General features: G+C 45.8%; 1 protein-coding gene across 1 annotated transcript; it reads left to right on the top strand.

The window, feature by feature from the left end:
- The first annotated feature begins 7,469 nt into the window (after window positions 1–7,469).
- On the top strand, window positions 7,470–23,552 carry OSGIN1 (oxidative stress induced growth inhibitor 1). The gene is made up of 6 exons (XM_035120217.2): window positions 7,470–7,609; window positions 12,009–12,120; window positions 15,119–15,255; window positions 16,150–16,341; window positions 17,382–17,473; window positions 18,665–23,552. Exons 2-6 carry the CDS (start codon window positions 12,063–12,065, stop codon window positions 19,662–19,664), a joined length of 1,479 nt encoding a protein of 492 aa, XP_034976108.1. The 5' UTR covers window positions 7,470–7,609; window positions 12,009–12,062; the 3' UTR covers window positions 19,665–23,552.
- Window positions 23,553–24,372: the final 820 nt, after the last annotated feature.

The following is a 24,372-nucleotide window of genomic DNA, read 5'->3' as shown; positions in this document are numbered from 1 at the left end:
TGAATCACTTAACCTGATTGTATCCACTTTCCTACAATGTGTAGATCCTGTACCAGGGGTCAGCAAACTTTTTCAGCAGGGGGCCGGTCCACTGTCCCTCAGACCTTGTGGGGGGCCAGACTATATTTTTTGGGGGGGAAATGAACGAATTCCTATGCCCCACAAATAACCCAGAGGTGCATTTTAAATAAAAGAACACATTCTACTCATGTAAAAACATGCTGATTCCCGGACCGTCCAGGGGCTAAGGATTTAGGCCTTAGTTTGGGGACCCTTACTGTATGCTAAAAGGAGAAATATATTGGGCAATTCAGCTTGAATGGCTCTTCCAGTTTATTTCTCCATTCCCCCAGAAGCAGCCAAGTGTCTGCAATCTCCAAAGTCAATATTTGTATTTAAGTTTGGTTGGGACAGTGAGCTGATGGGATACTTTGCCCTCCCTATAAGGCATCAGTAGCAAAGTCCCACATGCAAAGCCAGGCAAGGTGCCAGGAGAAAACAGCAGCAATTTGGGTGATCCTTCACCCAGTTCCAGGAGATCATGAGAGAAAGCTAGACAACATTTTCTGTTAAACTTAAGAGCTTGGCTGACAAGCCTCTGAGAGAAATTATATATTTTGTATTTATTCATTATATTTCTATCCCACCTTTCCTCCAAGGAGCCCAAGATGGTGCAGCTAACTTTCCTCCTCCCCAGTTTATCTTCAAAACAACCTTGTAGGGTAGGTTTGGCTGAGAGTGAGTGACTGGCCCAAGGTCACCCAGTGAGCTCCATTACTGAGTAGGGATTTGAACACTGGCCTCAAAGATTTTAATCCAACACTCTAGTCCACCACCGTGCACAGTAGTTTTTCATGGAAACTGAACTGTAGTGGACTAGAAACAGCGCTGTTTGCAATAAAAACAGGCTGAGGAAAGATATTTCTGGAGTGTTTTCTCAGGGATACTATGGGAGAAGGACATTCCTGAGAATATTTGGTGATATGCCTCAATTTCTTTGCCTACAAATAGGGTTAATTTGGGCATGCCATTTTCACTAAGCCCTGGTTTGAAAATGAGCTTATTTTTGTCTTATGACAGATTAATCCTTGTACACAGGAAGTTGCCATATTGAGTCAGATCATGGATCAATCTATCTCAGTATTATGGATTGGCAGGATCTCAGACAGAGGTCTTTCACAGTCCCACAGTGAGATGCCAGGAACAGAACCTTGGAGTTTCTTCATGCAAATAGTGTGCTCTCCCATTGATTTTTTCCTCCCATTAGGATAACCTTTGCCTATGTCCCACACCTGAAGCCAGGTGAGTGACTAGTGGGTGCTGCCAGCTTGAAATAGCCTCACAATTCAAACTGGAAGGTCCAGTGAGCCAGCGATTTCACCACCACCGAACTGAAGCTTCATTCTTCCAATGTACACTGAACTGGGAGCAAGTGGGACTTACTTCTGAGTAATCAGGATCATGCTTCTCTCATGGCCCCCCTTCTACAATTTGTAACCTCCCCAACTTACCTAACTGACAGGGCTGCAGAGAGCACATTCTCGGACAATATGCAATCAAACAAGTAGGAGGTTTTTCAGAAAAGCCACCTTTAGGTGAACTCAACGCCCCAGGGCACCTTGCCTTGTGTGATTGGGAAAGCGCAGTCCCCATGTTGATATCAGATAGCCCTCTGGGCAAGACAGTCACAGGGCAAAGTTCTGCCTAAAAACAGAAAAAGAAACATGGTTGGATTCTCCATGCCACCCAATCTCAAATCACCTCTAAACATGAAGTCATTAAGCTTATGGTTAAAGAGGTTGTGTCCCCCTGCCCTGCATCCCAAATGCAGCTGCTAGGTGTCTAGCAGACATGGAATTGCATAAGGATTATCATTCTCTGCACTGGTCTTGGTCTGCAGTGTTATTCTTCCTGGCTGGGAAGTCAATACTGGGCCACAATGGCTCCTGCAGCCAATGAGTTTCAAGTAAGGTTGCTTGCTGATTCCAAGCTTCTCGAGTGAATCTCTGGACAGCAGGGAGCTGATTAATGGACCAAAAGATTTCAATATACTGCTCTCTTGGAAAGCATTGTGCAGGTCAGCTGGGAAACAAGGCAGAGATGCCCAAATGCAAGGTGATGCACATTCAAGGTGATGGGGGAGGAGGACTTCAAAGCACCATGCAGGACTTGCAAAGGCCTTCCCTGTGTTGCTGAGGCTCATTTCTTACAACAACAACAAGGAACCGAGTCTTTAGTTTCAGTGGCCCAGTCCCCAAGAACACTCTGCCAATAGAGATTCAGCAGGCACCTTCTGTGCCAACTTTTAAACGTCTGCTGGAAATGTTTCTGTTCCATCAGGCTTATGCAGGCAAGTAAGACTATAATTAGCTGGTTTCTGATTTTAACATGCTTTTTAATGTAAGGTTTTATATAGAATTGTTTTCTACCAGATTTTTTTTAAAAAATGAATTGTTGTTGTTTAGTCGTTTAGTCGTGTCTGACTCTTCATGACCCCATGGACCATAGCACGCCAGGCACTCCTGTCTTCCACTGCCTCCCGCAGTTTGGTCAAACTCATGTTCATAGCTATGAGAACACTGTCCAACCACCTCGTCCTCTGTCGTCCCCTTCTCCTAGTGCCCTCAATCTTTCCCAACATTAGGGTCTTTTCCAGGGAGTCTTCTCTTCTCATGAGGTGGCCAAAGTATTGGAGCCTCAGCTTCACGATCTGTCCTTCCAGTGAGCACTCAGGGCTGATTTCCTTCAGAATGGATAGGTTTGATCTTCTTGCAGTCCATGGGACTCTCAAAATGAATAGTGGCACATAAATACTTTTATACTTAAATAAACAACAAAGAAGCCTGTGTGGTGTTTTAGAGTGCTGCTTCTCAGCTGATGATCACTGCTTCACAGCCCCAAGCAGGGCTCTTTGCAATGAACAAGGGGCTTTCAAAGCATCCAGCTTGGCTTTTCGCAAGACCCTTCAAAGATCAGCCAGCTGCAGAGTTCTCCATGGGTAACTCTCTAGCACAGCTAATCTCAAGTCAGCACCAGTCAGCTGATAGGCAGTGGCTTCCAGGTTCTGCTTTCTGATGGGAGTTACTGTGCTATGGAGTTCCCTGTGGGTGACTCAGTAGCACAGCTGATCCCAGCAAACTTCACTTGCCAATGCACAACCAGGAGTGCATTTTAAGGCTCCCAATTTTGCACTGGAAGCCGCATCTACTGCTGCCCTTCACCTGACGTAACAGGTGGCGACAGGTGTGGGGCAAGTGAGTGTTGTCTAGGGAAAACTGCCTTGTGGGAAAAGCCATGCTGTGCCAAAGAAGGCCCATAGGCCATGTTAGGGTTAAAAGCAAAATCAGCAGAAACTGGTTGAGAAACTTACACATAGAGACCAAGACTTAAACAAATGCTTGGTTTAATGGAGAAAGTAAAAATAACAAAAATTAAATTAAGCTTGCACAAAATACCCGCACAACCAAACCACCCACCAAGAGCACACTGGGAAAACGCCCAGCACAGAGGCAACACACAACACCCCTGATATACCCTGCATCATCAGCTTCACAGCAACACCTGTAGAGCTGCTCCACAGCTGCAGAGCCCCAGTCATTAAATCTTTCCTGACTCTTAAAGGTACAGTGAAACAATAATGACACTTTTACACAATCATTCAACAGGCCATAGGTTCCCAACCTCCAATGTACACCCTCCTCAGCTCCTTGGAGGAAGGGAGGGACAAGAATGAAATAAGTAATACTTCCATCCTGAGACACTAAAGGAAGTATAAGAGCCTGAGGCCAAAATCTGGTTATTTGCATTAGCTCTTCCAGTAAACAGCCACCCTTCTGTATAGTAATTTGACGTCAGTGAAATTCCAATACTATTATTAGTAATTTACGTGTATTTGCTCTATAGACCATAGACATCAGATACAGTACAGGGGTACCTCTGGTTACGAACTTAATTCATTCCACAGGTCCGTTCTTAAGTTGAAACCGTTCTTATCCTGAGGCGCACTTTCGCTAATGGCACTTACCTCTGGCGCGCAACTTCCACTCACATCCTGGGGCAAACTGAGCCCCTGGATGTTTTCCAGTAAATAAATCTATCTATCTATCTATCTATCTATCTATCTATCTATCTATCTATCTATCATCAATCAATCACATCTTTAACCTAACTTTCCTACATGGAGTTGAGTATGGCATAAATTGTTCTTCCCATTTTTATCCTCACAACAACCCTGCGAGGTAGGCTAGGTTGAGAGACTGTGACTGGCCCAAGGTCATCCTGTGAGCTTCATGGCAGAGTGGGGATTTGAACCCTGCTCTCCCAGGTTCTAATCCAACACTCTAACCACTACACTGCACTGACTTTCTAATTTACTGAGTTTGTAGATCCAAAGTCTGGATGGGATTCCATAGATCAGTGGGCTGGGGTATCTTAAGATGGTACCATGAATGGGAGGCAAAATGCCACCACATCTCCATTGTGGGAGTATTGGGTGGGGGCAGTGGGGAGTGGTACTGCTGCCAAAGCAGAAGTAACAGAGTAGGCATGTAGAGTGAACCTTGTGCAGGTTGGGTGGTGCTGGTGAGTGGCTGCAAGCAGTGCCATGCCTAGACCTGCCCAAGTCTGGTGCTCACCCTGGTGTCTGTGTGTGGCCCAGTTGATCTCATTGGCCCTAGAGAAGGTGATCCTGCTGCTTTTCCTCACAGGGCAGGCCCTCTGTGTGGGGTGGAGGGGCCCAGCCCAGCCAGCGAAAGAAGCAATGACTGCAGGTGGCACTCCATGTATTCTTACAGCAACTGTTTAGCAAACTTCTCATTAGCAGGACTGAACGGGCCAAGGCAGGGTGTGCTGTGGAATGTCACTGTGGCAACCAGCGTCCTCACTCTGTATTTTGTAATGAGTGCATAACTTACCAGCATTACAGGCATCAGATTCTTAGAAGCATGTGGGGCTGGGCATGGGGAAGCAGCCCAACATCCTCTTCTCTAGGTATGCTGCAACTACCTCATAGCATAAATGGTATTTCCTCCACTATACAAACAGCATGGGACCAGGTGAAAGTTCTTGGCCATGATGTGATGAAATTCTTGTCGCTGATCTCACCCGTTCACTGCAACTCACACAGTGCAACAGGAAGAATGTGGGCAGTGTTCACAATGGAGGGAAGTTCTCTGGACAAGCACTGCCTAGGCATAAAGGCATTTGAGATTTCAGCAAATCAACTGATTGCATCTATTTTGCAATTTTTGAAAGTGAGAGGGGAACGGAGGCTGCTAAGTTTTTGTGATGCATAGAATGTTATTATTATTTATTACTTTTTTATATTGTTCTTCATCCAAGGATCACAGTGATTGACAATAAAAACACAAAAATACACACCATATTAAAAGAAAATAATGTGATGATGCTGACATTTATATCTCACCTTTTCTCACCTTCTCCACCTCTCCAATTTATGTTTACAACAACCCTGTGGGGTAGGTGAAGCTGAGCTATAGCAGCTGGCTCAAGGTCACCTAGTGGGCTCCATGGCTGAGTGAGGATTTGAACCCTGGTCTCCCAGGTCATAGTCCAGAATTCTATCTGCCTTGTAATTTACAAGTCCTATGGAGACAGTTGAGAACAGGAATTTACAAGTCTTATGGAGTAAGTTCAGCTGAGTAAGTTTAGCCCAGAGAAGGGAAGATTTAGTGGGAGTACAGAGGGTGAAAATGACTTCACTTTGCATTTGAGGACAAACCTACAGACTTGCACTTTCCAAAACAAGGTGTGAACCAAAATCCAGCCAACTTTCAGAGACATGTAGAAGTAGCCCAACAGTTATGCTTATTGAACTATGTGCACCGACAAGAGATTGTTAGATGATCTCATATACAAACTTTATTTGCAGTATAGGAACCATTGCAAGGGTATGATATCCTAAAACTAAAAACAGAATGAAAAAGAGAAGCTGAACTAATTAGGAAAATATGGGAGCAATTAGAGATTATGAAATTAGTGGCAATGATGAGTCCCTACAAAAGCATTGGAGAGGAAATGGGCAAGTGGGTCACAATAGTAACATTTTAAAAAAGGGTCCTGGGCATAACAGATACAGGGCTAAATTATATGTTGCCGTAAATAACTTTTATGGAGGGAGAGGTGTTCGTATGTGTAAAAAAGTCTAACATTTGTGTGGCTGAAATGTAGCTGACAATACAAAAGGAGGAGTCACATATTTTGCTCCACCCACATTTTTCCTCTGGCTCGGCCCCCCACTGGCACACAAATCCCCCCCCCCGGAAGGTTGCTCATGAGGGAGAGTGGCCTTTGGGCTGAAAAACACCCCTGGCATCACTGGTGCATGCCATCTGGCACCTATAGACAATTGGTGCACCTGAAATAAGAATGTTAAGAATATTACATGTGTTGTTATGATCATGGTTTCTGGAGTGCCCTCTGTGCCCCACCCTCCAGATGTTAGATGGGTTTCAGCTAGGAAAACAGCCTCTCCTGTTGTGCTGCCCTGACTCCAATGACTGGATGCTGGTGTGCAGTTAAGTGTTAGGTATCAGGCTAGGGTTTTTTATTTGCCCAGGCTTTTAAAGACCAAGAAGAAGAAGAAGAAGAAGAAGAAGAAGAAGAAGAAGAAGAAGAAGAAGAAGAGGAAGAAATTGCAGTTTTACCGTATTTCTACTTCTGGAGCAACTTCCTTAAAAAGGGGGGGGGGAGAATCCACCCTAACCTCTCTTGACTGTCATTTGTTTTAAAGTGATTTAAATAAGTTCCAATGAGTTCAGTGGGACTTGCTCTCAGGTCAGTGTGCCAGCCATCCTATGCTCAGGTACCTGAGACTGAAGTCCAACTGTGCTCAGAGGAACATACTTCTGAGTAGACCTAGGGTCACCCTGGCCTGGAAGAAAATGAAAAGGTAAAGGGACCGCTGACCGTTAGGTCCAGTCGCGAACAACTGGGGCTGCAGCGTTCATCTCGCTCTATAGGCCGAGGGAGCCGGCGTTTGTCCGCAGACAGCTTCCGGTTCATGTGGCCAGCATGACTAAGCCGCTTCTGGCGAACCATAGTAAAAATCAGCCTGGCCACATCCATCCTTTTTGTCATGCTGAAGATGGCAGGGACCATCTTAGCTGTACAGTTTTTTTGGGGGGGGGGGTTAATCCCAGCACTGCACTGTTACTGTCCCTTTGGCTCTAAATAACAAAATCTACAAAATGGTCTTCTATGCCTTTGGCACCAGGGGAGTGTCAAGGCTACTTTTTATCCAGTTCTTTTTCATTCTAGGCTGTGTCCGTCCGTCCCCCCAGTCCCGTCCCCCCACGCAGCAACAGTTACTGTGTAGCTCCATTCATAAAAGTGCATAAATGACTCGGCTGCTGCTGCTGCTGCTGCTGACTCATGCTTATGAGAGAGTTTCCTAGCCCTGCCCATAAGGCCCTGAGCCCCGCCTCCTTTGGACGGGAGACTTGCCTGTAATATATTTAAACTGCAGCTGGAGAAGGGAGGGCGGGAGAGAAGCAGTTTCTCGAAACAGCCGGCTGGTTCATTCTTTTCTGGCTAGAGGGGCACCTGTGACTGATAGGCCTTTCTTGAGATCCAGCAGACTTTTTCCAAGGTAAGATGACACTGGAAGGATGCCAAAAAGCTTTGCTTAGTTGACGGTCAGTCCGCATTGTAAGAAATAAGTGCATTTTAAAAAGAGAAAGGCATCAGATAACCAAGAATTCACCCTCGTTCATGCTAGGGAATTTTTGGGGGGTATGAATCAGCCGAGCAGAAGGGAAGCACTCCTCTTGACAAATGGGAGCAGAGATGTTTCTGCCTTTTAGAAAGCAGAAGGTGGTGTGGGACCGTGGGAAAATGCCAAGGGGGCAGTCTCTCCACTGTATATTCAAAATTGAAGTGACCGGAATCAAAGGAGTGTCTGGTGGCATGTGACTTTGCATTCTTGGGACGCACCTGTCAGACTGGTATGGCTGGCAGAACTTTTTAACTCTCTTGCTTCAAAATAGCTGTGTGCGGGGGGGGGGAATGCTTTTGTAAAAGGCTATTTGGGTCCTAATGAAATCACTGGTAGATCCTCTAGCAGAAATGCTATCACTTACCTTTGGTGTAGGATTTCTAAGATACAGTTTCTTCAACTTGGAAGCATCTCCCTGACTCCAGTGGCCAAACATGGGTGAACCTGGCATGGTTTGGCCAGAGGGAGGTCTCTCTGCTGAGTATGGTTATGTAATGTTATCACCACGGTGGGATACTGGTGCTGGCAGTGTGAATGTGGAATCTGCAGATCAGTTACAAAGAAGTGGAAAGATACCAGAGAGCAATTTCAAGGGATCAAAGGCCAATTTCACAACTCTGAAGTCATCCTGAATGATAAACTCAGGTTTATGTATTTAGCACACTTTCTCTCTGCTGGCAACTATGGCGTGCCATAAAATGAGGACAGAAAAGGCAATATTACACATGCATTTTACATTCAGACTGTATTCTTAATGTATGACAAGACTTGGCCCTCTTAATATGTTTGCAGAGTGCTGTATGCTACAGCTGGACAAAAGATAGAATTCTTTGTTCTGTTCAAGGCCTTATTTTGTTACCTTTCAAATGATCTGCTTAAGATTTGCAGCTCACCTCTTGCTTAGCTTATCTTTCTTCCGTCAAGAACTGATGCCTCAGGAAACAAATTTCTTGAAGTTGAATATGGCAGTTCTTCATTTCTCACAATGCACTCAATCTAGTGTCTCTCTGGGGTCACTGTGGGAAATTAAAAGGGTGTCTAAACCCAGTTGCCCAGTGCTGTCTAGAGCTCTGCCAGTGCAGCTAGGTAAAGCCACAAGGACCCAGAAAACAGGGCCCATTTAGTTCTGCATTGCCTGTACTGATTGGTGGGGTTTCAGACTGGGGACATTCCCAGCCCTACCTCAAGACGCCAGACTTTGAGCATGGGACTGTCTGCATCCAAAACAAATGTTCTGTCACTGAGCTATGGTCTTTCCCCAGGGCTGAGCTCTGGCACTGCAGACATTGGCTCCATCCCTAGCTTGAGCCCACTGTCCTTCACCAGAATACCCAGTGGGGACTGTAGCTGTCCACCCCTTGCTCACTCTATATGGAACATAGGCAGCTGCCTTATATTGAGTCAGACCATTGATTTGTAGTGGTTCTCCAGAGTTTCAGGCAGGGGTTTTCCCTAGCCCTACCAAGAGATACCAGGGATCAGTGGCGGAGCTTCATGCTCTGGCACTGGGGAGCGGAGAGCAGGTGTGGGGGGGAGCTGCGATGGCACCCTGCCGGGATCGCGCTGCCAGGGGACGGTGTGCTCCCCCCGCACTCCTCTTCCTCCGCCAGTGCCAGGGATTGAACCTGGGACCTTTTGCATGCAAAAGGTGCTGCTGTACTACTGAGCTATGAGTGCAGTCCTTCACTGAGGAACTCTGCTATTCCAAATGCTCCTCAATGCTCCCCTCTAATCCCCTTACTTAACCTCTTTTGCCTTGAAACCATCATGGCCAAGCAATTGACTCTTGGGAACCTTGTGACCTTGCAAAGTGGCAATAAGGCACTGCATTGTCTGCTTGGCAACCTGCATGCCTCGAGCGATGAGAAATGAATATTCAGGAGCTAAAGGGCCAGGAGGGATAAGGCTGTTTGGGGTTAAGGTTGGCCTAGATAAGAGACCTTCTTGAAGTGATATACACTCCTCCTCTCAGAGCAAATGTTGTTGACACAGGATTGAATTGTCAAATTTGTTAGTGTGTGCTTCTGATTACAAGGTGACAAGCAGTTAGAAGCTAAGCCATAGAGATAAGAGTGAAGGGGCAACATGGCAGATTGCTGCAACCCCGTATTGCAAGCGTAATCTTGCATAGGCAGCTGTCCTTGTGGGATGCATGTAGTTGATTAAGAACCTGAAGCATGGGACACAGAGTACCCAGTTAGCATGGGAACTAGTGGCCCTCTAGATGTTGCTGTGGACTACAACACCCCTAACCCTTGATCACTGGCTATGTTGGCCAGGCTGATGTCCATTGGGGTCCAACAGCACCTAGAGAGATACATTCCTTGGCCTTGACCTAAGATGAACCTTGCTGAATCAGTTTAAAATGAATTACAGTACAGTCACAAGAATAGGGCAGGTCCTAAAAATATAATTTCTCAGGGTCCAAAGGCCAGGGCAAAGTGGTGGGTCTTCATCATATGATGAAGACTGTATAGTGAAGATGCCCAACATATCTGTGGGGAGGTATTTCCACAACTTAAAGGCTGCTGAAGAGAAAGCCCTCTCCAGGCTGCCAAACCCACCCTGAACGTCTGAAGAAGGTGGAACTACCAAGAGGTCCCCAAGAGGGTCTGTGGAGATTTCCATATGTGCCCACTTGACTGCTTCGATCTGCAGTACTTCTACTTCTCCAAATGTGTCTTAATGCGCATTCTGCCCTCGCAATGAATTTTTAGCATGACAGTATCTTTGCTCTGGCATGCGCTGCCTATTGATGCCAGGCAGTCACTTTCATTATACAGTACTGCTTTCATCGCCCACTAGAAACTTTTTTGTTTAGGCAAGTCTCTATCCAGACATGATTTTGAAATTATGTATTCATGACTGCCGATTTTATCTACATTCGGAAATCTTTCTGTTATGTCTACCTGTTTTTAATGTTGCTTGATTTTATCAGCATTCTCTTATGAATATTTTTAATTAGTTTATAAAATAATACAGAGCATTTTACTTCAAGGTTTTCCCCCCTCAATTAAGCAATATATACATCTTGTTAAAGAAAAATAAAGAAAAATGTATGCTTCATAAGAAGAGCCTGCTGGATCTGGCCAACGGCCCATCTAGTTCAGCATCCTGGTCTCACAGTGGCCAAACAGATGCCTGTGGGACTCCAGCACAAGAGCACTTTCCTCTGCTGTTGTTTCCACCAACTGGTATTCCAGTGTGATCTAGAACCTGGATAATCAGGGTTCTAGTTTGTGAGTGTGGAAAGCCTACTTGAGCATGGCATGCTTTCACCTGCAGACTTTCAGTAGCTCACCCCCCCCCAAAACTTCCCCTCATCTTGTGAAGGGCATAATGCCTCAACAGGGCTTGTGTCGCACACCTTGTTTAGAACTTGGCTTCATACAATTCTAAAGCAGGAGCTGTATTTTTCAGTCCGGTATACCTGAAGGACACCACATTCTGTCTCCAGGTTCCAGTAATGCAATGAGTTTGAGGAAGCTACATGCCAAGCCCAGGGCTACTTGCCAAACTTATGGGGAAATGTTATGGGAAAGTTGTCAAAGTTCTTTCTCCACTCAATGAGCTCAGCAGAAGTGCCTGATTCAATGGGATGTGCTCTGGTGACTAAGAACCTCAAAAAAGCAGAGTTATTTCAAGAATTCTCCCCCTCCCCAGCTCATCCACTCCCCTCTCCATTCTTGAAGATTTGAAGATTCTTGGTTTTCAACAACTCTGAAAAAGCAAAGAGAAGAAAACCAGGAGAACCTATAGCTTGAATTTGGTTGCATTACTACCTTTGGGTTGACTTAAACATTGCTTGTAGTTGGAAGAATGACCTGCTTCTTGGCTGGTGGTGGTGGTGGTAGTTCCTCATAGAAGTGATATTGAGCATCATATAAGCTCTCATAATTTCCCATGCAAATAGAATTGCATGAGGGAGTTTGGGATTGCTCAGGATTCTCAGCGGTTCTTAAGAAGTTCTTCCTCTGACAATGAGGAACTGCAGGTTGCAGAAAGCTGGGGTTGTCACAGGCCTCCTAAAAAGCACTTGAAACTCACCTTTCGGAGTGGGGAGACAGACAGAGCTTTGCACCCAAGATGCAAATTCAAAAAGTGGAGTGGACGTAGCATGCAGAATTCTCCCATTTTAAAAACTTGGTTGCTGATGGTACTTCTTCCTGCTCTTTTTGAACATGCACATAAGTAGTTTTCCGCTGTTATCAGGGTGGTGGGAGAGGACAATGTTCTGGTGGTAACAAATATTTGCTTGGCTTTATTGTTACAGACTGACTTGGAGGTCCCCGAACTTTGCTGGTGGAGAGTGAGCGAGCACCCAACCATGTTGCACGCACATCTGGAGCAGAGCAGTGCCAAGCCTCTTCCTGTAGTGATCATAGGTAAATATACACCATGGGGAGTAATCTCCATTGGCCAGGGCTAGTTATCTCGCCAGGCCACCATGTGCTCAGCAGCCTCAAGCTGCTGTTCCAAGAGCTATAATTAAAGCAAGAAGTGTCCTGGTATCCCCCCCTCCCTTTTCACTGCCAACACAAGTTTGCTTACTGGAAACAAATGGGGTTGCAGTTCTTTGCATGCAACAGGAATTTATCAGGACTCTTTCCACCCTCTACAGGGACACAGATTGTGGGAAACATAAGAGTTATATAAAAATGCAGAGGTTTTACTCCCAAAGAGAAATGTCAACAACATCCACATTAGGGCAATCCTTTTATTAAGCAAACCAAAATGTTATGAAAGAGCATGCAGAGTTTTGAGATCTCCAGATCAGAATAAGGGGATGGGAATTGGCTGATACCGGAGCCACAGAGGGAATCTGCATTTCGGCAACAGCCTTAAGACTGAATGTTAGAGGAGAGAGTGGAGGCATTCAGATGAGGCTTTGCTGAGTGCTTTGAGGTCTCACGAGGGACTGCTGGGAAGGAGAGGCAAATAATAGTTGATTCTCCATATTTTTGGAAATATAAAATGCAGATGTCTCCATTGTTAGGCACAGGAGTGGGGAAGAAATTTGGGTCGGTTCCATTTTAATGTGAGCCCACCTAATTTTCACTTCCCAAAACTATATGTGAAGCAAAAACAGCTGTCCTTTGAAATTCACACTTCTCCAAATTTTGCAATACAGCTCTCCAATTTACATACATTTTGTGCACAAAAATGTGTATATGATTGGAAAGTCTGACAACAATGAATATATTTCTGAAGATGGCATGAAAATTGTATTATAATTGGCAAAACTGATTGCAATAAAGAGGAAAATTATGTGCAAAAGATTGCATATTAGGAGAAATGCACACTAAAATGCTGCCAAGTATTTTGTGAGGACCTAAAAATATATATGCTGGTGTGGAAATATGGCAACCGAATTTAAGATTGGAAAACAGCCACTGAGAGAAACAGAAATGGACAGTTTTGTCCATCCCTACGAAAGACAAAGGTTCCTCGGTAGCGACAGAGAAATTAGGTGGATTTTATATTAAGAAAGCGTTACGTAGGAAAACTGTTTGCTGCTCATTAGTCCTACAATTACTAAGACAGGGGGTGGCTGGTCTGACTTGGTCTAAGCTTCCCTTATTCCACCTCTGTTGTTCAAATACTTCAGCACCCTTCTCATCTTAATTGTATGAGCAAGCTTAGGAGTAGCCAAGGTGCTGTCCTCCAGATGTTTTGGGCTACAGCTGCCATCATCCTCAGTCAAAATGGCCAATAACCATGGATTATGGGAGTTGTAGTCCCTAACATATGAAGGGCACCACACTGGCTGCCCTGAGCCAGGTTCTAAATATTCTTTCCCCTGCACAGAAGGCAGAGAGGGAACTTTAATTCAAGTATTTCTGCCCACTGGTTCTTGACTGCAGCCTAATTGCCTGCTTACCTCCCCTCATTTTCTTTTCTCCCTCTCCCCTTTCATTAGTTTAAAAAGCTTGCTAGCCCTTATCTGTGAGCATCTGGCTGCTGGCTGTTCAGAGGTTTGTTTGTTTTTGTCTTGCAAAGCGGAGCCTTACATAACCTGTACTATGCAGGCTCAACTTCAGATGAGATGCAGGCACTTACAGTAAATGCAGGGGATTTGGGTGAGCAACTTTACTGGACCAAATTGGCCATAAATGTTCTTTGCAGCCAAAGAAGTACCAGTGTGGGCTCAGAAGTTTCAGCTGGGCATTTGAGCACCCCACAGGCTTTGGATAGCATGGGGGTGGATGGTGTCCCTGCGAATATTAAGTGTCCCTGCCTGAGACCTTCTTTGGTTGATGCTAAGCAAGGAGGGAGCACTTTAAATATAGCTCCTTGAGAAATCTCTCCTCCCAGCTGGCTTTTTACAGTGTGGTGACTGTGCCAAGTGGCATAGGGATACTAATGCTCTGATAGGTTGCTGTGTCACCCTAACCAGCTTTCTTGCATTATGCAGCTGTTGGTTTGGACACATTCTAGTGAGGAACTGAGCTTCAAAAAGTGGCAGATGGTTAGACAAAGGCCCTGTAAAATATTAATCCAACTCAGAAGGAGGCTGGGAGACTGAACCCCGTGGAAACTCTGCCTGAAATAGTTATTGGTTTCCAAGGCTGGCTGAAGATGTTGTTACTTTTGTTCTAAATTCATTAGGTGCCCAACAGCTGTCGCTCCTTAGGCGCCGTGGAGGAAAAAATTAAAAGCAGGATAAAAATGGCAAAACCTGACAATGTGCAGCATGAAGGCAGCATTGAACGATTGCAAAAACGAAGCTTGAAAACATCACGAGCAGCAAAACCAATTTTAAAATGCTGGCGACTAAAAACATATTAAAAAAAAACAGCAGAAATTATATTTGGTTTTCAGCACCAGCCTTAGCCTTTCAAAGATTTTGCAGTAGCGAACATTTGACAGCAGAATCCAGAGTGTGAGAATTGTTGGGATGTAAACTTTAATTGGAGTGTACTTCATGGCTTATGTAGATTTATGAAAGTGGCTATCTTAGGAACATATGAGACTTAATTGGTGGACAAAAAGCACAGTTGTCAAACAGTAGATAACCAGCAAGCAGGGCGGAGCTGCCATTGCAATTTCCCACCAGGTAGACTGCTTCTTGCACCTCCATGCCGCCTCACCCCTTCTTCTTCCGGTAAGCGACAGCAACCCTTCTGCAGGAATGCTGGTGTTGCGGCACTATGCCACCTGCCAAACCATACTGGATAACAGGGGCTGGCAGGTGGCAAACTATGTGTGATCAACATCTAGAACCCTGTGACTTAGTGGGAGAACATTTGATGCTTTTCCTCCAGCAGCAGAATGTCTTGGGACTGTTTGATGAGCAGAAGAACCTTCCCAAGTCCTGCGACCTGAGCCTCCATCTCTGGATAAAACACTGTGCCTTATGGAGCCATCTAATTTCTCTTTCAGGAAACGGCCCCTCGGGGATCTGCTTATCCTACCTACTGTCTGGTAACATTCCCTATGTCCGAAGGAGCCCTGTTCATCCAAATCCCATTCTGCAAAGGAAACTGGAAGAGACACCTGAAGTTTCCATCTTAGACCAGGTTGGTACAGCTCCCAGCATCCTTGGTTCATCCTTCAGCAGAGGGAATTTGGGCTATAAAATGATTCTCTACTTTAGAGCAAGTCAAGCATGATCTTGGCCCTGTTAGGGGCAGCCTTGTATATTAAAGCAATTGCCCAGTAGGCACCAATGAGGCACCCACCTCCCCTATGTCAGGCGTGAGATGACTAAAGACACAGTTGGGCCAAAGCAAGGGTTTTAGGCACCACCAATCGGCTTATTGATAGCATCAGTACTTTGTGAGATAGTCCTTTGCAAGAATCAGCCATTGGCTAATTGCTGGGGCTTGCCGAGGTGCTTGGTGCTTATGCAAGCCCTGACAATTGTCTGATCACCCACATGACAAAAATGGCTTGTCTCATGCCACTGTGCTGTCAAGTGATGGACAGGTGGATGGGGTGGCCCACCTGTCAGACTTGGCCCATGAGGTGTTTATGTGTGAAGGAGATAAGAACCTCCGTTCCTTATCCTTGCATTAAATAGTGCATCCAGGGTATAAGGAGTGCCACTTAGAATAAACAGGAAAGGGATTGTACATTCACCTAGCATTCATTCATTCATTCATTCATTCATAGCCCACTTTTTTCTCCAAGGAGCTCCAGGTGGTACACATGGTTCTCCCCCTCATCATTTAACCCCTGCAACAACCCTGTGAGGTACTCAGGCTGAAAGGTAATGACTGGCCCAAGGTCACTCAGTGAGCTTCATGCTGAGTGGGGATTTGAACCCTGGTCTCCCAGGTCCTAGTCTGACACTCCAACCGCTATGCCACACTGGCTCTCCAGATGACTGCCACAACTAAGCCTTCTTAATCCAGAGTTTGTGATGATTAGAAGATATTGGTGTTCATCAAGAGTTCTCTCTTTCCCTCCAGGATATTGAGTACCTATCTGAAGGTCTGGAAGGGCGATCCTCCAGCCCAGTTGCTCTCCTTTTTGATGCCCTGATGCGTCCAGATACTGATTTCGGTGGGACTGCAGATTCGGTCCTTGCTTGGTCACATCAACCTGACAGAGCCATTCCTCATCTGGTTCTTGGCAAAAACCTTCCTGGAGGAGCCTGGCATGTAAGTGCAATTCTGTATACTGGATCCTTTAAAACATTGGCAACAGTTTGTTGGCTCATCTAAGAAGTGGTTGGTACCTTAAGGCTCAACCCAAGCTGATATTTTCATCCATGAGGGATGACCCATCACAGGAGTTGAGAATCTTTTACAACCCAAGGGCCACATTACCTTGTAGAGAACCTTCCAGAGACCACGTCTATAGGGTGTGGGACCACAGGGAAAAGTGGGCAGGGCAGTGAGCATGGGTCTTACCTTTGAATGATAGGGTAATTTTCAGCCACACAAAGTCAGAGAGCTGTACCCACAGTTCTCTATCCCCAGCAGGCAAGTGACATCACCACACTTTCAGGACCTGTTCCACCTAGGCAAAAGCTTTCGGGGGGAGGGGAGCGAAGCAGGCTTGGTGACAAGGCCTGGCTTGGGAAGAATCCCAAGAGCCTGAGGGGGTGTATTTGGCCCCTGAGTTTGAGGTTCACCACCCCTGGCCTATTGCAATCTTCAAGATGGCTAGACTTTTTCCAGTTCAGGGTTGAAATATGTCAACTAACTTCTAACTATGGAGTTATGGGATGTGCTTGAACTGCAATTTATCTGAACAAGTTCTGAGCTGTTTATATGTATTCCTGCTCTATCAGTGAACTCCAGCAGGAAGAAATAATGGTAGAAAGCATGTGCTGGATTTGCTAGAAATGAGCCAATTTAGTCCCTGTGGCAGCTTTCTAGATGTTTTGGACCACAATTCCCATCAACCCAGCCCAACACAGCCATGTGGGTTAGGATTGATGGTAGTTGAAGTCCAAACATCTGGTGGACACTCCGTTGATGAAGGCTACTCTGTGGCTCTGCATATTTATGACAAGCCAAAGGAAGATTGAACATTCCACTTCATCTCTTGCAACACCCACATTTATTTTTAGAATAGGCAAAGGAATTAAAAGGGTGGCCAGAGACCCCATGAGACTTGCTACACTGCAGTGCAGTTTTCATCCACCTCCAACCATAATTAATTGATTGATGTGCTATCTTCTTTCTTTTTTTAGTCTATCGAGGGATCCATGTTCACACTGAGCCAGGGAGACTGGATGGGGCTTCCTGACCTGCAGTTCAAAGACTGGTTGAGTAAGAAGAAAAGGTACGCTTGCTTTTGGATGAAAATAATCAAATGAGAAGCTTTCCTTATTATTTATTGCATTTATATCTCATCTTTCCTCCAAGGAGCTCATAGTTCTCCCTCCCCCATTTTATGACAGCCCTGTGAAGTAGGCTAAGCTGAGAGACTGGCCCAGGCTGACCTAGTGAGCTTCATGGCTGAATGGGGATTCGAACTCTGATCTTCCAGATGCTAGTCCCACACTCCAACCATTGCCTCACAGTGGCTCTGTATTTAGTAGGCCCAGTAGATCCAAGGCATCGTGTTACCGGTACCTGTCCTATTGTGAACATCCATGATCAAATAACCCTCTTGACTGCACAAAAGCAAATAAATGCATATAAAAAAGTCCTTCTTGTTGCAGTCTAGTCACTGAGAAGGAATTTTTTCAAATGCCTTATTTGGGATGTCTTACAGGAGGCACTATTCGGCTGGTATGGGGAGGAAAGGTGGCTTGGCCTCTGCCTAGCGTTTTGCTTGTAATCCACCCAAAGCCCTCTGGGTAAAACTGATTAACTGCAAATGGGATGTTCCACCTCAGTTCTGCAGGTGCAGACTGAGTCAACAAGCAGTCAGTTGAGTGTACAAGCCCAAACACAAAAGATAAGTAGAACAAAGATGCAAAAGGAACTACTGTAACCTTGAATACAATCCACAGAATCCGATAACTGGGTGTTCTTTTCTGTGGGCTGTAGTTATTATGAATTGGACACATTGCAGCTATGAATTCCACTGAAGCTGGCTGTATTTTGAAGTACTGTAGAAGCATAGGCAGCTGACTTATACAAAGTCAGAGCATAGGTCCCCCTAGTTCAATGCTGCCTACACCAGTGTACTTCAGCCTTGGAACCCAAATGTTGCCCCATCAGCCCTGGTTGCTGGCTAAGTGTCATAGACCAGCGTGCTCCAACCTTGAGGCTCAAGACATTGTTGGACTATAATCCCCATCCAGCATGGTCAGTAATCAGGGATGGTGGGGGTTATAGTCCAGTGATAATTGATGATCCAATGTGGAAGGTAGGCTGCTTTAAAAGTTAAAATGTGTACCTTGAATTTTCCTCAATGACACCTTGGTGAGCAATGCAAGGTGGTGAAGATTAGCCTGAATAGGTTGTCATAGGAAATGTGTTCCTTGATCATCTGTCTGTACTGATAGTCATATTCTTGTTACAGGGGCTTCAGAAATAACAGGGCAACTGCAGGAGACATAGTCCAGTATTATCAGTACTATGTGGCAAAGAAAGGGTTAAAGAAAAACTTTCGCTGTGGAACCCTTGTGACGTCTATAAAGAAACTGAGTGTGGATGTAGACTCCTGCTACAACAGTCAAGATCCAAGAGACTCTAGCTCCACATGGGAAGCACAAACCAACACCCAGGTAGACAGTGGGAGCCTCTTCCAGGTTGATGGGTTTCTCACGACGGTCAGTGGTACACAGCCCTTCTCTGTGTATGCGGAAAATGTGGTTTTGGCCACAGGGACATACGACAGCCCATCCCGCTTAGGGGTGAAAGGGGAGCACCTTCCATTTGTCCACCACACGCTCTCCGCCCTTGAAGAAGCTGTAAAGAACAAGGAGATTGGCATGATGTCTGACCCGATCCTGATTGTTGGCGCTGGGCTCACTGCGGCAGACGCCATTCTCTTTGCTCACCATTGCAACATCCCAGTGATCCACGCCTTCCGCAGGAGGGTCAATGACCCAGCCCTCATCTTCAACCAGCTCCCTAAGACAATGTATCCCGAGTACCACAAAGTCCACCAGATGATGAAAGAGCAGGCCATCCCTTACCCGGGGCCATATGAATGCTATGTCAGCCTTCCTGAGCACCACATAGTCACCTTCACAGAGGACAGGAAATGCATCTTTTGCGATAAGAGCGGCCACCAGAAAATACACAACATCTCCATGGCGTTTGTCCTCATCGGCTCCAACCCTAACCTAACCTACCTGCCCAACAATGGTGTGGACTTGGCGGTGGACTGTGAGCAGCCGGTCAGCTCCAAGAGGAACCCCATTGATGTTGATCCCTTTACCTACGAGTCTGTCCATGAGAAGGGACTCTATGCCATGGGGCCATTAGCTGGGGACAATTTTGTGCGGTTTGTGCAAGGCGGTGCTTTGGCGGTGGCCAGCTCTCTGCTGAAGAAGGCCAACCCCAACCCCCCATAACACTTGCGGACATTCCCCTTAGAGAAAGACCCACGTCAGCCTTTGAGGTGAGGGGAACTGAACACAAGCAAGTCTTCCAAATATGAAGTCTCTCCACTGTAGCATTCGGTAGGTCTGCTCTGAAAGGCCAGGTCGCAGATTCAAGACAGTGAAGACAACGTGCTTGCGGGACGTTCGCTTCTCAAGCTGCCACATGCCCAACCTTTTCTCCCTGCTTTACCAGTTGGAGAGGCAGCTCTATGCAGGCTTTGGCATACAAGAAGTGGAAAGGTTCTGGGGCAACTGCTGGTTTCTGAATACTCAGAGTGAAATTGGCAACAGGGTCTTGTTCGAATGTAGATCAGTGTTCACATTTATTATGCAGATTTCTCTAATCTTCACTGTCCCATAAAAAATACCATTCTGAACGGCTGTGAAATAGAAAGCATCGCTCGAAAAGAGTGCGTGACTTGGATCCAAAGTTGCACAAAGCTGTAAACTTTATTTTATTTCTTGATACACTAATGGTGCCAAGCGGGTTTTTCTTGGCAGTATTTGGCAGTAGCCCCTTATTTCCCCAAAGTCCCACAAACATTGGGGGGGGGGGATCCTCTAGAGTACATTTTCAGGAGCGTAAGAAGGTTCTGCAGCTAAGGTTGGGATAATTGGCAAACCCTTCTCCCCTGCCACCGTGTGCATGTCAAGTTTCTAAAGGCTCTAAGGCCATAACCTGCTTTTGTGGGTATTCTTAGGGCATCCTGATGTTGAATATTGTGTTGTAGCCCAGCCTTCTCCAACCTGGTTCTCTCCAGATGTTTTGGACTTTAACTCCCATCAGCCAAAGCGGCACAGCCATGCTTTCTGGGGCTGATGGGAGCTGTAGTCCAAAATACCAGTAGAGCACTATGGTAGTTGGCAAAGGCTTCTGTACCTGCTACCCACTGATCTCCTTTAGAGGTGTGGATTTTGAGTAGCCTAGCTCATGAATGCAACAGCTGAAATCTCAGGAAATCCTTCAATACCCCCTTGTTAACTTTAGGTCTACATGCTGGAATTTTATAAACTTAAATTTTGCTGGTTTTTAAGCAAAAGGTTTTTCAAAAAGATTAAAAAATATTTTATGTATGTGTGGAGTATTTTTTGTATACTGTTTTTAAATAAAAATATTTTGGCATTTTACAAATGTGTAGTCTCTCCACCCTCAAGCAAAGTTATTGCCCCAAATGTGTTCTGTTTAATGGGGATGTATGTGGATTATTCATCGCCAAGGTCAGTGCCTAGCTGGGACACAGAGTACCCAGTTAGCAACATTTTCAACCAGGGAGAGCCAGCTGTAATTTCTGTTCTGATGCACTTGGGTGGCTTAAATAAGTATCTAGGGCTCACATCTCTTTTTATCAGGCAAGATCTGCAGAGCAAACTATTTGTTCCCAAGTTCCTGAATTGCTCTTTTAGCACAGCCAACCTTGGACAGGTTTATCCTTAAATAACACTCCTGAACTTGTGTTAACTTCTGAGTTTACACATTTGAGTGGAGGAAGAGAAGCTATAGTGAGCTGGAAGTCAACCAACCCATGCAAGCTCTGGGCCTCGTGAATCTCCTTCACCCTTATGGAAGAGGGAAGTGAAACAGAAAATCGGAGCAGAATTTGCCAGGCTGGAGGTCAAATGGACTGGTGGTTGGATCTCTGACACAGTTGCCATTGTTTAACACAGAGAGGAGGAGGAGAGAGATTTGGCCTGGCTGTGTTTTCTGTCTGACTTTACTGTGCATGCTTTAACTTGTGTACTTTTTTGCATGCACATTAGGGTGTCGGTTTACTGAGTTCAGTTCCAGCTACAAACGCTTGAGGAATTAAATATTTGTATCATGCCAAATTAGCAGATTAGGAGGAAGCTTCCATCCTGTCTTCACCAGATGACCTGGCCAGGATGGAGGTGGGGGGAGTTGGTCAAGTCAGATTCTGCTCCTCCACTTCCTGAGAGCAAGGATAGCCCCCCAAAAGCAGCTGGCCATTGGCAGTGGCAGCTGGGTTGGAGTCAGAGGTAGAGTCAGAAGGTTGGATATAGGTCCCGTCATCACCAGCATGAACAGATCACCTCACTGCCTGAAGTAGCACTTGCTTGCAAGCAGACTTCTCATTTGGGGTGAGAACTGGTGTCCCCTTTTTCTTTGAAAGCAGAGTGGGAGGGGCGTGTTGGGACAGTGTATTTCCTTAGCCATGTATCCTAGCAAAGGATTTGGGGTTTTCCCAAGCTGAGAGCAAGAATCTTTCATCCAAGGCAGGAGCCAGGGCAGGAACTACTTTCAGGTGTAGTTTAGAGATCACTGAACCAATTGAGCGAAAATGGTTAAACCATACTAGTTCATTCCAAACAGTGCCCTAGGCTGGAGCGTGCAAAAATGACACTGGCTGGACATTGGCAGACTCATCCATCCCTAATCTCAGCAAGCCACTTCACACAGCGCAGCTTGTATAATGGCTCCACAGCTGCACCCACAGGCTTGGGAAGCAAGATGGTTGCTGGCAGGTAGAATTTCTTGCTGCAGGGCTTTCTGCTGACCTCTGCTTCTATGCCTGATCCGCTCCAAGCACCGTCTCCTGGCCCCCACCCAACTCCCAGGATTTCTGAAAGTGAAAGTTGACACATTTAGCCCCTCAGAGTCCTGCAAGGGTCAGGCACTCCACAAAACTATGGAACTATTTTTTGGGACGCAGTACTCCAGGTGGGGTTAGAGTGGGACTATGACTTCCCTTGATTGGGATACTAGACTTCTGTTGCCGCAGCCTAGAGCATAACATTAGCTTTTTTGCTGCAGCTGCATCACACTGTTGACTCAGGCTAAGCTTATGGTCTACTAAGATAAGCAAGATGTCCCCCATCTTATATTTGTGCAGCTGGTTCTTCCTGCCTAAGTGTAGAATCTTACATGTGTCCCTATTGAAACTCATTCGTTTTTGCCCAGTTCTCGAATCTGTTAAGATCATCTTGAATCCCAATTCAACTCCTTCAAACAGAGGGCCATCCTCTGTAAAACAGGACACTTGGCCACCCTGACCTCAAGCTAAGTCTAAAACCATACCCCTGATTTGTTCTGAAACTAGGCAAAACCCTTTTCTCTTTATACTAGCCTATCTCCATTCCAGGAGCCACAGTGAAGTTCATGAACTGTAAATTTCCATCGTTGCACCACATTGGCTTTCCAACTGCCTGTGCCTAAAAAAGAAATAAGAATAAATAACTGGGCTGTAGGCCCTTGCTAAAAATAGATGCTTTGGCCAACTCTCAAATTCCTGCATCAGCAAGGACTGTAAACTGGTGTGTCTAAATGAGTGGGGTGGGGATATGGGGTATTTTTGGAGATGACGCTTGCTGATTCCCCCTCTGCCATTCAAGCCCTTGAAGCTGAGCGTCACCCCCTCTTCATACAGAAAATTCCCTTGAAGCTGACCCAGAAACTCCAGTGGGTGCAGAATGCCGCGGCGAGGCTCCTTATGGGGTCCTTGCCACTGTACCACATTCATCCATTTCTTTACCAGCTGCACTGGCTCCCGGTGGAGTACAGGGTCGGGTTTAAGGTGCTGGTTTTGACCTTTAAAGCACTATGCGGCCTAGGACCCTCGTACCTACGGGACCGCCTCTCCTGGTATGCTCCACGGAGGACCTTAAGGTCCACAAATAACAACACTTTGGAGGTCCCGAGCCGCAAGGTGGTTTGATTGGTCTCAACTAGGGCCAGGGCCTTTTCAGTACTGGTCCCGACTTGGTGGAACGCTGTGTCACAAGAGACCAGGGCCCTGCAGGATTTGACATCTTTCTGCAGCGCCTGCAGAATGGAACTGTTTCGCCTGGCCTTTGGTTTGGACTCAGTCTGAACCTTTTGTTTGCCTCTGCTTATGGTTTTGATTTATGGGCTACTACTAAAATGAGTTTGCATTTTAAATTGTATTTTAACCCATATTTTAATTAACTGTTTTTTCTTTTTCTTTTACGTTTTATTGTAATTTTATTTGCGTTAGCCGCCCTGAGCCCAGTTCTGGCCGGGAAGGGCGGGGTATAAATTAAAAAAATTATTTATTATTATTATTATTATTTAGTTCAACTAGGATGGAGATGCCATTTGCAGTAACTGAACTTCTGTTTCAGGGCCTCCTTTAGCCAAGTGAGGAGACGAGGCCGCACTGCAAGATAATTTTCTGGGCAAGTCTCCCAAATGAAGATTCCAGGGGAAAGAGTGGCAGGCAGGCAAAGACCACACAACAGACACATTTTTGCAAAGCTATTTTCCCCAAATATAATGCTTTTTTGTGCATGAGTTTCACTGAGGTATGCATTCTTATGCACTCATTCACGTATCCACAGTTGTGTAACACATTTTCTGTTTGGAGAACTGCAGCACAAAATTTGGAGGAGAGTGACTTTCAAAGGACAGCTCCCCTCAGCCCCTGTCAGCATGGCCAAGGAGCAAGATTTATGGGAGTTGCCGTCTCTCAACATCTAGAGGGCCATAGGTTTCCCTGCTCCCTAACAGCAGATGTGTTTTTCAGGAAGGTTATGGGAGGCCAGATAAGTGGCTTCGTTTCCCCCAAGGGAAGGAACACAACAAAGCAAAAGGCAACAAAAGAGCTTTTCAGTCCCGGCATGGATTGTAGCGTGTGTGCACTCACTGCTGAACAAGCTGCCAAGTCATATGGTCGATGGATCGGCATCATTTACAGGAAAACGT

The sequence above is a fragment of the Zootoca vivipara genome, chromosome 6 (assembly GCF_963506605.1).
Source record: "Zootoca vivipara chromosome 6, rZooViv1.1, whole genome shotgun sequence".
NCBI lineage: Eukaryota > Metazoa > Chordata > Lepidosauria > Squamata > Lacertidae > Zootoca > Zootoca vivipara.
The sequence above is the reverse complement of the archived record's forward strand: the minus strand, read 5'-3'. Positions and strand labels throughout refer to the sequence as shown.

Bases quoted from the DNA above. Each gene is read 5' to 3' on its own strand.
- OSGIN1 (XM_035120217.2), top strand. From the start codon at position 12,063: ATGTTGCACGCACATCTGGAGCAGAGCAGTGCCAAGCCTCTTCCTGTA. The intron at 12,121-15,118 runs GTAAATATACAC...TTTCTCTTTCAG, and splicing joins TCTTCCTGTAGTGATCATAG to GAAACGGCCCCTCGGGGATC. The intron at 17,474-18,664 runs GTACGCTTGCTT...TTCTTGTTACAG, and splicing joins TGGTTGAGTAAGAAGAAAAG to GGGCTTCAGAAATAACAGGG.